Genomic DNA, 14963 nt, shown 5'->3' with positions numbered 1-14963 from the left:
GATAGGTTAGTTACTGGGAGTTAAAATTTTCATGTAGAAATGTTCAAAGTGACAGTTCTTGGAAAGGGATGTGAGTTTTCCTGTTACAGATGACAAATGCCAAAATAACATGATGTTTTGCTAGGCATGCAGTTAGCTTGTGCATGATTTTTCTAGAGATTTTTCCAAAGACATTAGAGTGCAGATTTGATGTGAGAAACAGAAATATTTAGCATATTTGGTATCAATAATTATCATGAAAACAGCTACAATATATCTGTATTTATAGGCAATAAAAGTGTACAAAGCACAAAGTAGTAGTAGTGTGTTCTTGTTTCAAGCCAATCAAGAGTAGGAAAAGGCTGGAAAAATTGAAATTGCCATGTTAAACAATCATAAAAGGTAGATTTTTTAGTTTTACACATGAAGTTTTACATATGTAAAATTGTGTCCAGGGGATTGAAAAAAAACTGAAAAATTTTCAGTCTGATAAGGTAGCATTTTTGATAACCCAATAATGTGTCAGTCCTGACAATGTCAAGTTAAAAGAATGTAACTGTATTACAAATTGCTTGATTATCTCAATAACGATAATTTTGTGTGCGTAAGTGTGTGCACAAAATTATCATGATTATCTCAAGAAATTTGTAAATTCACTTTTATAATAAAATTATATATAATAAATTTATTTTGTATAATTTTGTTATAAAAGATAAATTTATTTTTAATTTATGTCCATAAATATTAAGCTACTTACAAGGAAGAATATCCTTATATCGATTCTTTCGTCGATTAACATCACATTCACCTTGGCTACAGGAGTAATTGGGATCATGCTTTAATTGTTCTGTCAAATCCTTCAATTTCTACAAAAAAAAAAAATAGTACATGTGAATTTAATATTAAAATATTAATGACTTGTACAATACACAAATTTGAATTTTTACTATTAAACATAAAGTTCAAATATTCACATATTTCATTAATAAAGTAATATATTCATCCTTCCCTATTATAAAGTATTAAAATAAGAAAAATATTAAATTAAAAATATATATATTTTTTTTTTGAAAAAACTGTTAATGAATTTAAATGATTATCTTCATAATAATGTTCATCGAGAAAAAAACTTATAAAGTGTGGTTTATATCAAATTGAATATAGTACAATTTTTAATAAAAATATTGAAGTAACAAATATGAGAGAGAGAAATTATAGAAGAAATTAATAAAAGTTAACTCACGCCAAAGTTGCATATACTTCTGATAATTAGCACTGAGTTCAGCGTTAACGTAGATTCTTCTTTTTATTGCAAGCACTTTCGACGAAAAATTACGATCGTCGTCTTCAGGCGAATGTGGAAAGAACAAATTTGAAAGAGGCACGTGCCGAACGTTCCAAACCGAATAACGGAAGATTTTCGTTGGCGAGTTTTTAAAAAATATAATGTATTCTTTTAGCGTTCGGTAACTTCGCCGGTTCGAAGGAGATTTTAGATCGGCACGAATTGACGGTGCATGCGCTGAAAAGCACACACGCTACGTGTGCGCTTGTCGGCGTGTTTGAGTGTTTATGCGCTTGTAAAGAGTGACCCAAATTTCGGGCAAGTCCAGGGTGGGGACGTTGCATGCCTCTGCTGTTATTGTGAGGATCGCTTCCCAGATGAATATTATTTTTCTATTGTTGGAGCTTTTTAGGAGCGCTGTTTCTGACCAAAGCGGAGTGTAACCCTGTTGTAGAACTTTTCTGGTCAGCTCTGTTGTTTGCCTTCCTTTATTTATATCATCCTGGTGTTCCGCGATACGGCAGGCGATCATTCTTGTTGTTGCCCCTATATATTTCTCTATTTCTCCTGTTGTTGGATTTTTTAGTGGCACCGCGTAGACCCCCGATTTTTCTAATGCGCTGATTTTGTCTCGGTCGTTGCATATGGTTCTGCGTAGGCTGGGTAGAGGGGTCAAGGGGAGCACGAAGCCGTACCGCCGGAATATACGGCTAATGAGTATGGACTGTGCTCCTAGATATGGTAATGCTGACGGTACTATTGCCATTTCTTTTTTGTTGTGTAGCGTGGTGAACGGGTGGATGGAATCGTTCACTCTACGCAGTACATGCGTAAATTTGGCGCCTGTGAACCCAGCGTGTAATACTGCCATTCGTATGATTTCCAATTCATCGTTTATTAGGTCCTGCGATGAGGGAAGCAGTATCGCCCTTCTGATGAGAGCTGCTATGGCGGCATTGATATACCGCGATGGTTGGAAGGCGTCAGCTGGAGTGATGTGGGGAATTGGCATACGAATGGCAGTATTACACGCTGGGTTCACAGGCGCCAAATTTACGCATGTACTGCGTAGAGTGAACGATTCCATCCACCCGTTCACCACGCTACACAACAAAAAAGAAATGGCAATAGTACCGTCAGCATTACCATATCTAGGAGCACAGTCCATACTCATTAGCCGTATATTCCGGCGGTACGGCTTCGTGCTCCCCTTGACCCCTCTACCCAGCCTACGCAGAACCATATGCAACGACCGAGACAAAATCAGCGCATTAGAAAAATCGGGGGTCTACGCGGTGCCACTAAAAAATCCAACAACAGGAGAAATAGAGAAATATATAGGGGCAACAACAAGAATGATCGCCTGCCGTATCGCGGAACACCAGGATGATATAAATAAAGGAAGGCAAACAACAGAGCTGACCAGAAAAGTTCTACAACAGGGTTACACTCCGCTTTGGTCAGAAACAGCGCTCCTAAAAAGCTCCAACAATAGAAAAATAATATTCATCTGGGAAGCGATCCTCACAATAACAGCAGAGGCATGCAACGTCCCCACCCTGGACTTGCCCGAAATTTGGGTCACTCTTTACAAGCGCATAAACACTCAAACACGCCGACAAGCGCACACGTAGCGTGTGTGCTTTTCAGCGCATGCACCGTCAATTCGTGCCGATCTAAAATCTCCTTCGAACCGGCGAAGTTACCGAACGCTAAAAGAATACATTATATTTTTTAAAAACTCGCCAACGAAAATCTTCCGTTATTCGGTTTGGAACGTTCGGCACGTGCCTCTTTCAAATTTGTTCTTTCCACATTCGCCTGAAGACGACGATCGTAATTTTTCGTCGAAAGTGCTTGCAATAAAAAGAAGAATCTACGTTAACGCTGAACTCAGTGCTAATTATCAGAAGTATATAGAAGAAATTTTAATAAAACTGAAGTAATAAAAAAATACGTATATTGAATTTCATTTTTTAGAATTAAAAAACTTTTTTCTTCCATATAGAAATAAAAATTTGCTGCTTTAGCTTGTACCAAACAGAGATAATCTAACAAAAAAACAAAACGTAGAACATTAGAAGTTTTATGATATAATATGTAATGTGCTATACAGATAATTAAAGTATAAAGCTGAATATACTAATAATTTAATAGACAATTTGGCATTAGAGGTAGGCATTAGGCACCATCTCTTGATACATTTAATAATTATAAATTAATTAAATAATTTAAATAATAATTTTAGAATTACTGGAAGAAAAGAAGCGCGACTCAAACCTGCAACTCCTGCTTACCGTACAGATGCATTGCCAATTACACTACCTGGACCTTTGGTCTGATCTCCTCTTCCAGCATATATAAGCTAACGATATAACCATCGACGGCTATTACAATGCCAGCTGGGGACACATTCAGCGCCCACAACATGCAACTCCCAAGGCAGCCGACGAGCCATCTCAAACCCTGGCAAGGTATGAATATTCGGCTTTGGTTGATGTATAGTTTTAAAACGTATCAGGTGTAGTAAAGATGTTTGATTATAAAGCTGAATTTCACACTTTCAAATTATTCTTTGACAGTTTATGAAATTAGAACAACTAATTAAATCTATTACATAATTTATATATATTAAAAATACAAAATAGGTTTACTAAAATCAATAACCCTAATTCATCAAAATGTATTTTAATATTGAATATATTTAACATTCAAAATTAAATAAATATAAAATAACAGAAAAAATTCTAGATGATAAACTTCTATAAAAGAAGAACTTTATAGTTCGAAAACGTTTGTAACGATTTTCAGCGAACCCCACCGGTAACAGGCTTTAAGTAGGTTTTATTAATTTAATCCGGTGTAGTAGCAGTTGTCACGTATTAATTAGCGATGCCGGCTAATAGCTACAAGATAAACTTCTATATTTTCAAACTATTCTATTGGAACAGAAGTACATCACAAACTAAAGCAATTTCAAGACTCAAATGCATTCTCATATTTATTATATAAGAAAAAAGAAAATCATAATGCAAAACAAGAAATCCTTCATCAGACTATGCCATGTTATGATCAATCGTGTATCTTAAATATAGAAGAAATTTAGTTTTAAGAGGTAAATGAAAAATTTTGATTCATCCATTACTTTCTAAACTAAGAATGTTGATAAATGAAATTCTATAATTTATTAAATGAAAAATCATAACTTATGTGCAATATAATATGTTCTTATTCTTTCCTTTGAACTGAAAGTGCACAAATCTAAATGACTAAGGTGTCCTTTAATGAATAAAAGATTTCTCTTTTTGCATTCATTTCTATTTGTTTGAGCAAATTGAAAGAGATAGAACTGACACTAAAGCTTTCTTCTATAAATTTTAATATAAAAATCAACGTTTTATTTTTAAAATATTTTTAGCATTTTAGTTATCTTGACACAGAAGTATGTCTAAATACTTATTTTGCATTGCATTCAAATCATAATTTGTCAAATTATAGAATAATTTTTTCTTATTTCTGTTAAAATACATCAATACAAATTTATACATATATTTAAAAAAGAATAATATACAGTATCTATTCAAAAGCATTTTAATCAGTTTTAATCTATTTTTCTAAAATGTTTTAAAATTTGCAAATATTCAAATGATGAATAATTTTCAGACATGATTTTGGGAAAATGTCTGTTATAATGTTACTATGTTAATCCAAACTTTAGTATAATCTGATAAAGTTCGGGTTAACTTATTAACAAATTCTATTAACTAAGTAGAGTTTCATAAGCTGTTTTTATTTTCTCTAAAATACTTAATACTTAATAACTATGATATCAATATAAAATGTTTTTTTCAAATATCATAAAAATTTTGTAACAGCAAAAGTTATCAGCTAAGAAATATTTATGTTAATACATCATAAGTCTACACATGTTAATACAAGTTAAAAATAATTATGATGTTACTTAATCTAATTATTTTTTCATTGAATTAGAAAATTTTCAGTCATTTCCTGTTTTAAAAAATAATAGTAAATAGCTGTGTTTGTAACTGCATTATAGCAAAAATTCAAACATATAATTAATTACACGTTTTGATGCATTCCATATAGAATTTTAATGTTTGCTTGGTAAATATCAAAGATAGTACCATTATATTTTGGTTCTGCAACTTCAATGAGATACAACTGCTAACAAAAATTTAAGATGTATCTAAAAGTGCATTTTATCTTATAAATTATAGATCTATTATATTCCAAATCATTATAATAATAATAAATCTATATTAATATAAAAAATTATAATACATCTGTAATGTTCAGAGCAGTCAGTGTACAAGAATTCTTAAAATACTTTTAATAAATTATGTAGTTATATTTTTATTAATCATTTTAAACATTATATAAAATGAAACACATGCACAAAAGAGAGAGAAATATTTTTTAATGTCTCCTGTAATGTAATTTAAAATTTAGATGATCTAGCCTTCAAGAGAAAAAAATTGTTATCTGAATGACAGGAAATATATGAATATATTCATTTCTAAATTGTTGCTATTTCAGTTTTTATTTTTAATATTTAATACAATACTCTGCATCAATCAATGATGGCTAAAAAAACTAAAATTTATAGTAATGTGGACACTGAAACTGAACAAACTCAGTTATTTACTTAATGCTGAAAAATAGGACAATAAACATACTACAGTGTCAAAGCATTGTCAAATTAATATGCTAGACTTACTATCCTCTCCAATGTAATAAGAAATCATGCACTTTTACAATTTATATCAATTTAATATAAGTGCATGATTTCTTATTACAGAAATAATTGACCTAGAGATAATTATTAAAATTTAAACTTGACAAAAAATATTTTATAATGAATACTAAGAAATATCTTTAAAAATATCATGTTCTAGTATTAATAATACTAATACTTAATAATTGAGGAAAATAGCTTTTAAGAGAACTTTATAATTGTTTTCACTACTTTAAATATTTGTATAAAAATTGAAAAAAACTTCATTTAAAACATCAATCCAAAATATATTCAATATTTATTCAATTACAGTTAACATGTCCTCAGATAAAACAGGATTCCCAGGTTTATCTGAATTCACATCAGATCTTATGTAATTTTGACCAAAGTTAGGCAATTAGTTGCTATCTTATGTTAAATTTAATAATTAAAAATAAATACATTAATTTAGAATGTTGTGAAAGAAAAGTGTGATCCAGAATAGGACTCAAACCTATATTTCTACTTACCATGCAGATGCATGACCAATTAAGCTACCTGACAATCCAATCTTTGCTTTCAGCCTAATTAATTTCAAATCTCAGTTCAGATCTAGATACACTAAATTAGCTATGGAATTATCTAATTATGTAAATTTTTTATTTTTTTCTCTTTGCTGAACAAAATTCTCTCTCACTGAATAGAAACTGGGTTCAAAAGGCAATAATTTTTCTAAATACGTGAAATGTTGTGTTGTGCTATTTACCAAAGACGTAGATGTTAGAAGTTATCACTTTGAAGATCTAAAAAATATACAATTCTAAAGTAGTTTATTTTTAAGATTATTGTGTATATATATATATATATATATATATATATACACACACACAATATAATATATCATTAGTCATATATATATATGACTAATGAGTAAGTTCAATGAAATTTGTTTTTCCTCTCTATTTGGTTCTATTTCTATTTTCTTTACATCTAGGCAATTTTCTTCACATAATTTGAAGCAGCATTCTCAAAACTTGTGTTTTAATTTGGGTTTCTTCAAAAAAATAGAACATACCTTTTAAACCTGACCTGTATTTTTTCTCAACACACACACACACTACATATATATATATATATATACACAAGTTGCTCTAGAAACTTTAAAAAAAAAAATCTGTGTTTAACTTTTTTTTGCCACTTCAAATTATTTATCACCATTAGTTTACTTACTAATTAATCAGCTGCTGGTAACCTTATTAGTTTGGAGTCTGGAAAGCAAAAGTAAACACATTAAGCCAGTGGTTTCCAACCTTTTTCTACCTGCGCCCCCCTTAAAAAAAAATTGTTGCACTCCCTTAATTTTTCTAACAATCTAATTTCATAAATACTCAACTGATATTATAATTTATTTAATGGGCTACAAAATAATATACAATATTATGTAAAAATATACATAAAAAAATAATTATTTATTATAAGAAATAATAATTTTAAATGTACTAAAAATAATGTACTATTATAACAGTTATGAAATTTACCTCAATATTAATTTAGAAGTTACCAAAGCGAAGTGTTTCATTCTATATATCAACGTGGTTATCGCAAGCACTACTAACAAACTAATTCTGTTCATAGACAACAGAAAAAAAAACAGATGCTTCTGTTTACTGAAGTTTGGCGCAAGTAAGCACGAGAATACCCGGGATGTTCCGAGTGCTTGTCTTTTGTTTCCTCGCCCCGCCGGCGCTCGGCTCCAAACGCGAAAGCGAGATGTTTTCGTTCCAGCAAGAGTATGGATGGATGTTTTAGCATTTGTACCCGAAAAATTCGCGGTGAGGATTGTGGATTACGTATACCTATTTTGCTGATTCATTTTTTGACACCTATTCGACTTTTTTGGTTTGTATTCGAAAATGATATTTTGGAAACAGCTGCATGCCCCCCTTGCAACAGTCTCGCGCCTCCCTAGGGGGCCGCGCCCCACAGGTTGGAAACCACTGCATTAAGCTGTCACTTAGAAATAGGAATCATTTTTGGATAACTTTTTAATAAATAGTTCTGAAAAACACATTTGATCACAATGTTAAAACAGCAATCAAATAGTCTTTTTCCATACTGTAAAGAAAAAATTCTGTCTTTTTTCAGTTACAATTTTTGTTTTAGTCTACTGAAAAAGGTCAAAGTGAAAAATATCTCAAAAAATTCCCCAATCTAAGAACTCAGAGTGACATTGCACAAAAACAAAAACTGCCATCAGTTCTCAATGTCATTTCCTACTTTCCTACCCAAACTTGTCATTTGATGTCATGAAATCTCTAGGCATGTCATGCACAGGACTCCCATTGCACGAGAGCTCAACATTCTGCTGTTTTTCCTAAAATGTGCTTTATGATTTCACACTGAATGTCAAAATAAGCTGACAAGGGTTTTTATCACCACTTTAATAAAAATATCGTCAAGTGGAAATTTTGGCACTATGCAGCAGGGCTGTGGAGTTGGTAAAAAAACACTGACTCCAACTCCTGATAATTTTTCCGACTCTGACTCTGGCAAAATTAAATACCAAGTCATTTTATGGTGGGCAGAGGCACTCATAGGGGGGGTACCCTACTCTGAACTCTGAAAGGAGCCTGGGGTGTTTACCCAAATACTTTTATAGTTAATATTTTTAACTTACATTAATATTTATTTGTACAAAAAAATTAATTTTTAACAAATATTTAATAAGAGAAGAAAGGGCGTGATAAAATTCTACATCTATATATATTTGACAGCATTTGCAATTCAATTTAACCCTTCCAGAAGAGTTAGTCCAAATAAAAAGTGTATGATCTAGCTAGCTATTACAGCCCCTTGTTCAGAAAAGAAAAATATGTACGCTGATCAATTAGTCTGGCTGATTCAGAAAAACAGAATACTTATTTAAAGCAGGTATAATAAAGGAATGATTCAAATATATTCAAATTCAATTGGGTCAAAATAATTTAACAACTAAACAAATACTTACTATACATTTAATAAATTAAATTGATGCATTTTGTATTTAAAATAAACGAATTATAACAAAATACAAAAAAAAATTTTAAATATTAATAAATATATAATAAATTTTCTTTCATTTAAATAAAAAAACTAAAGTAAATTTAAAATGCGGGAGTCGACACATTTTTTCCAACTCAGACTCCTCTGGCCAGAAATTCCTCCTGACTCTGACTCTACAGCCCTGCTATGCAGTGTGACCTGTATATATACACACACAGTATAACAGTATATATAGTTCAGCATGACTTAGTTGTGAATTTGGCCAGTGCTAAAGTGTGTTGCATCAAAGCCCATTTTTGAAATTAAATTGCAACTGTAATAATAATAGATGCCCATGGATATGACTAGGCTATGTTGGATATGTTTTCAATATATTATTAAAATCAGAACATTTAAATAAAAATAACTTGAGTATTAAGCAATTGAACTATGAACAATTTTTTGATTAAGATAATTACAGCATTAAAAGTAATAAAAGATAACTAAAATATTGTTTTAGTTACCCAAAAAGAAAACAAGGTTTTATTTTTGTAATAAAGGGTAATACAGTAAACCTTTAATATAATGGATTAAGAATAAATTTTTTTTCCATTAAATCAGGGACTGTTGAATCAAGGATTTACTATACTTTAAAATGGTACAAACAACAAGAATCATATCTAGAAAAACATATACTGTACAGCAGTCCTGATAATTCAAAGTGGATAGGACTGATATTTCCTTAATTTACAAAACACTCAGTATATACAGGGGAGGTGCAAAAGTAGGTATACAGTTGAGAATCTTGAGAAATATAAATGTTTGGTGTTCATCATTATTATTTTTTATTAGTTCGTATTCCTTATTTGTGATTTAATATGTACATAAAATAAATGTTTTCTCTTCCTTTTTTCTCCCTGTATGTTTTTCCATAATAACTGTATACCTGCTTTTGCACCCTCCTCCCTGTATATAGAATAACAAGAAAAAACAGGAGAGACAAAAGAAAAATAATTTATATGTAAATTCAAAAATTATGCAATAAATTGGATGTATTGTATTTCAATGAATATTAAAATATATCTAACTAAATGTATTTTAACAAATAAGAAAAAAATTGTCAAAAATCACTAAAGCTTATTTACAGAAAAATATATTTCCTTTGACCATACATACATACATAGACGGGTCCAATCTACTTTCTGTCCTTTCACACGCTGTACGAGGCAATAACAAATTCCACACGGTGAAGTCGACCTTTCTTATTATGCCTCGTACAGCGTGTGAAAGGACAGAAAGTAGATTGGACCCATCTATGTATGTATGTATGGTCAAAGGAAATATATTTTTCTGTAAATAATACTATTTGTCCTGGCAATTTTTATATTTATATCACTAAAGCTATTTGCAGAAGGGAAGGATAGTTTCTTTTATCTAATTGAACTGAAACTTGTTGCAAAACTTAGTTTTAATTTTAGACCTCCATAGGGCTGGCCCACCTGTTGCTCAGGAGGAGATATGGAAAAGTCAAGTTATACCATGGTGAAACTGAATTACAGCAATAGAAAAAGCAAAAGCAATATATATATATATAAATCAGTATTCGTAAATCAAATAAACAACCCTATTAACCCAATGCAAAACAATAACACATCAACCACTGCTGTAAATCGTTGGGCTATAATTTGGAATAAATAATTATAAATCAATAGAATAAATTTTAATAATATAATTAAAATTTCATATATTAATAAAAAATATATATATTATTTTTGATAAATTATGTGAAGCCTGAGTGATACTCCAGCTCACGTGTTAAAAATATCATAAAAATGTCAAATCAAGGAATCAAGCTTTGATTCTAACACTTATAAAAATTGAAAGAACAACTTAAATAAAATCGGGAAATAATAAAATTATTAATCAAGAGAAAAAAATATTTTTAAATAACCTTAAAAGGAGATGCAGCATTGATATTATGTATCAGACTTATAAGAATTCAAAACAATTAAATATGAGCAAGAGTTTCAAGGTGCGATTAATTTTCCTTGATCGGATTAAAACACATTGTCGAACTAAACCTTTGGTAGCCTGAAATGGTCTGTCATCTACCTAGATACAGAAAACCAACCAATCAAAAGCTGGAGATTCAGGGAAGAGAAATTTTGTAAAAACCTGGATCTCAAGAGCAAAGAAGACTTTTCTCTGCCTCCCCTTGTGAAGACTTCTCCAAGAATTCTTCCTGACTTCTCCTAGCACCTAACGAAGTAGACTTCTTCCAGCTTCAAACTGAAGTTAAATATCTGGACTTTTCCTTGCTGTCATAAACCTGTTTTGGACATTGGGCTTCCGGACACCCTAGAAACACCAACTGATTGTCCCGGGCCAACGACTCACCATCCAGCAGTGCCATCAGAACAAGACATGCTAGACTGTAAGATATAGTGTAAAAAAACAAGTTTGTTTGTCACTGCAGCTATTTGCCTCACTTTCCTACACCCCACATACGATAAGTCCTGACATTTGGATATCACGAATTCAGTGACCTCACAATTAGATTGTTTACATTAAATTTTGAAAATGACAAGTATCAAGATCCTTCAGGTGTTAAAAAAAAAAAAAAAATTTTAATAGAGAGGTTGCGGCCAAACTTTTCATCTCTAAAACATGAACATTGAACGTTGAGCGCTGCCATCCTGTAAGCCTAGAAATTTGACAATGGCATTTGCAACATCATTGGAATCATGCTTGACATTCCAAATGCCATTGTCAAACTTCTAGATTTACAGGATGGTGGCCCTCAACGTTCACGTTTTAGAGATGAAAACTTCAGCTGCAACCTCTCTAATATATAGCAAATCTTTTAAAGACTTATTAATATTTAAAAAATGATTTAATTCAATTTTATAGAATTATTTAGCTCTAACCATTTAATTTGAAAAAGATAAAATATCTTGAATTTAAAAGTAGTATTGATATTCAAAACTGTCTACATACTTCTCAACATTAAAAATAGAATATTTAGAGAACTGATTATGAAAATGTCTTTAAAAAGCTTTTCCTCTGATTAAATAATTAGCTGATTTAAAAAAATCCAGCATCAAGTTGCATAACATTCCTGGCAAAAATACATTTCAAATTGTGTGTGGCACCACCTGTTATGATATTTTATTTAAAAACTTTATATATTATTAATTATTACGAAATGGCAAAATTTAACTTTGACGGTAGGGATGTTTTATAAAAAAACTGTAAATGCTAATAGTGAGTAAAATTTTCATTGAGTCAACCCTACTCAAGATAAGAAACACGACTCCCTCCCTTGACCTTTAACTACCAAAATTTAATAGCATCAAATCCCCTAATAAACAAATCTTGAAAATTTCAGAAATTTTTGACAAAAGGAATGGTAGTTCAAAGTGGATAAACAAAATTGTGCCACCCACCCACACTAATATCCATATATATAGAAAAACTCCCAAATTTTTTTTGCATTTCTTGATGTTCAAGGTCCTGAGAGTAAAAATGTAAAAATCCTTATGACCAATTACCATCCTTTCCCTCTGTTATATATAACAGCCAGAAAAGTAATTAATTAATTAACTTTGTTTATGTAATCTTTACATAATGCTCACATGCATCATAATTTTTTTTATTTTAATCCCTTTAATGAAAACAAAAGATAGTAATCTTAATAACAACAATAAAATTAATTTAAATAAACAACATACAAATGAAATAATCTATTTACATATATTTAACAGAACTGTTCAATTAAATTATATTTTCTATAAATTGTTAAAATAACTGTATAAACATATAAAAGGAACTAAAACAATAATTTTATGATTTTTATTTTAAATTAAACTAAAACACTAAAAATAAAATATTTTCAAACTAATAAATTATATTAACAAAAAATTTAGACAAAATGAATGTCATTTCAAGTCTTTATTTAACCATAATTTACATTATGGTGAAATAGATTATGAACTTTTTATTTATATGTAAAATTAAAAGTTTGATTTTTAATAAAAGCTCATCTTTTGCTTTTCTGTTACATAATCAATATATATTTAACATGTGTTAAAGTAAATCAGGTTATTGATGAACTTCAATGACTGATTCCTTAAAAGGGAGAAAAATAGATATATATTAATTATTTCTTTCTATTTGTCATTAAAATTTCTAAATATATATGATATAGAAATTCTTATCCTAATCATAATTGCATACATTGACCAAAGCTGCCATATTTATATTGTTCACCTTTATTAAATTAATTTTATAGTTCCTTACTTTACATTATAAAAATGAAATTTACCTTCAAAGTAGCCCAATTTAATTCAGCAATTGTTTGGCATATCACTAAAATTTTAGGCTTCAGGATATTTTTATATGTATAAGCTAGTCCAACCAAATAGTTTGCAATAAAGAAAAAATAAGAGCTTCAAAAACAGAAAATAATTTTCTGAATTATAGCATTAAAAATACATTCTAAAAAACACCATTTTTTTTAAAAAAAATTCTTATACCATAAAAAGTTTTATTTTTCAATATAAGCCTATTTACTATAGATTTTATAGGTCATATTTAAATATTCATTAGTCATTAGATATTAATGTCAACTTATTTGTACTGAAGGTGCCTTTAACTGAACACATGGTTTAATATTGTTTGATAAAATTTTAAAATCCTTATTTTAAGAATACTTTTTAATTTCTATCTAATTTTAAAATTTTTATGTAGTCTATAATCTAAAAATAAAATAAGATTTATACATACAATATAATTAAAAAAATATTTCAGAACAACATATAGTTATTTGTGTCTGTGTATGTATACATATACACACACATATTAACTTGTCTAAACAATTTAAAAGAATTAACTTGTAAAAAGATAATGTTAATAATAATTTATCCAAAATAATATAATTTTACTTAACATGATCTTTTAATACTTTGCACACATTTTGAGTTTTCTTAACAAATTTATTTAAAAGCTAGACCCTTTAGATTATTAAATGACTTACAATATTAGATTTTATATGATGTTTGATGCTTATTTTTATTTTCAATTCTACTACAGCATTCAAATATGTCAGTGACAAGCATGTAATGTTATCATTCAAATACAGGTAATGAAAACTCTAAATGTCAAAATCATATCTATTTAGATACAAACTGAATGAAAGAAACAAAAGCATATATGTTTAACACAAGGTATTTACTATATTATGGGTATGTCAGATGACATAAGAGCTTTAAAAGTCATGGCATTCCAGAAATTCTTTTACCTGAAATTCCTCTTCAAATGGATCTTGTCCTAATTTTTTCTGAGATTCCAATTTATCGACATGATTGAGGAAGTTTTTCAATATAGTCTTTAATGACGTCATTATATATCACCTAATTAACATTTTGAGAGGAAATAATTTCCTCGAACGTAATATTAAAAGACAAAAAAGAAATTGCAACGTTAACTAAACTCTCCCTTTTCCACTTAGCCTAAGGCGACAATAGAGATGCTTTTGATCCTAGTGGACAATTTACAAACTAATACTGTTCCTCATCTGCCATAGCGTATTTTTTGGTTAAAAAAAATTTTTTTTCGAATTAAAATATCCTATCAGCTGTAAAAATATTTTAATTTTTCCATCATTTAAATAAATTATAAGCTAGCTTAAAATAATCTTATCTATAAACTCGAATGAAAAAAGTCAATTGTATTTTCGGTTTAAAAATAAAACAAAACATTTTAAGTGTTAAAATAACCATAAACATAATTAATTAATAATTAACTAATGTCACATGCTAGCAAGTGTTAAATTATATGATCTATTAATTACTGAAAATTATATTCCTTGAATTTATTATTTATCCACTAGGAGACGCGATGATATTGCGTAACGATCTCAAACACATTCGCTAGTTTGAGTCC

At 29.5% G+C, this 14963-nt stretch overlaps 1 protein-coding gene across 2 annotated transcripts in view; it reads right to left on the bottom strand.

The window, feature by feature from the left end:
- The window catches only part of LOC136977464 (uncharacterized), a 60618-nt gene extending 46063 nt beyond the window's left edge, over positions 1-14555 (bottom strand). For both annotated transcript variants that reach the window (XM_067272956.1, XM_067272957.1), the window contains exons 1-2: positions 14320-14555; positions 737-845 (exon numbers count right to left, since the gene is read on the bottom strand). In XM_067272956.1, the coding sequence (XP_067129057.1) occupies positions 737-845; positions 14320-14421 (211 nt within the window). In that variant the 5' untranslated portion in view covers positions 14422-14555. The remainder of the gene's footprint in view (positions 1-736; positions 846-14319) is intronic.
- Between the last annotated feature and the right edge of the window lie 408 nt (positions 14556-14963).

The sequence above is a fragment of the Centruroides vittatus genome, unplaced genomic scaffold (assembly GCF_030686945.1).
Source record: "Centruroides vittatus isolate TY-2023 unplaced genomic scaffold, ASM3068694v2 contig_459, whole genome shotgun sequence".
Taxonomy (NCBI): Eukaryota; Metazoa; Arthropoda; class Arachnida; order Scorpiones; family Buthidae; genus Centruroides; species Centruroides vittatus.
This window is presented reverse-complemented; position numbering and strand designations above follow the sequence as displayed.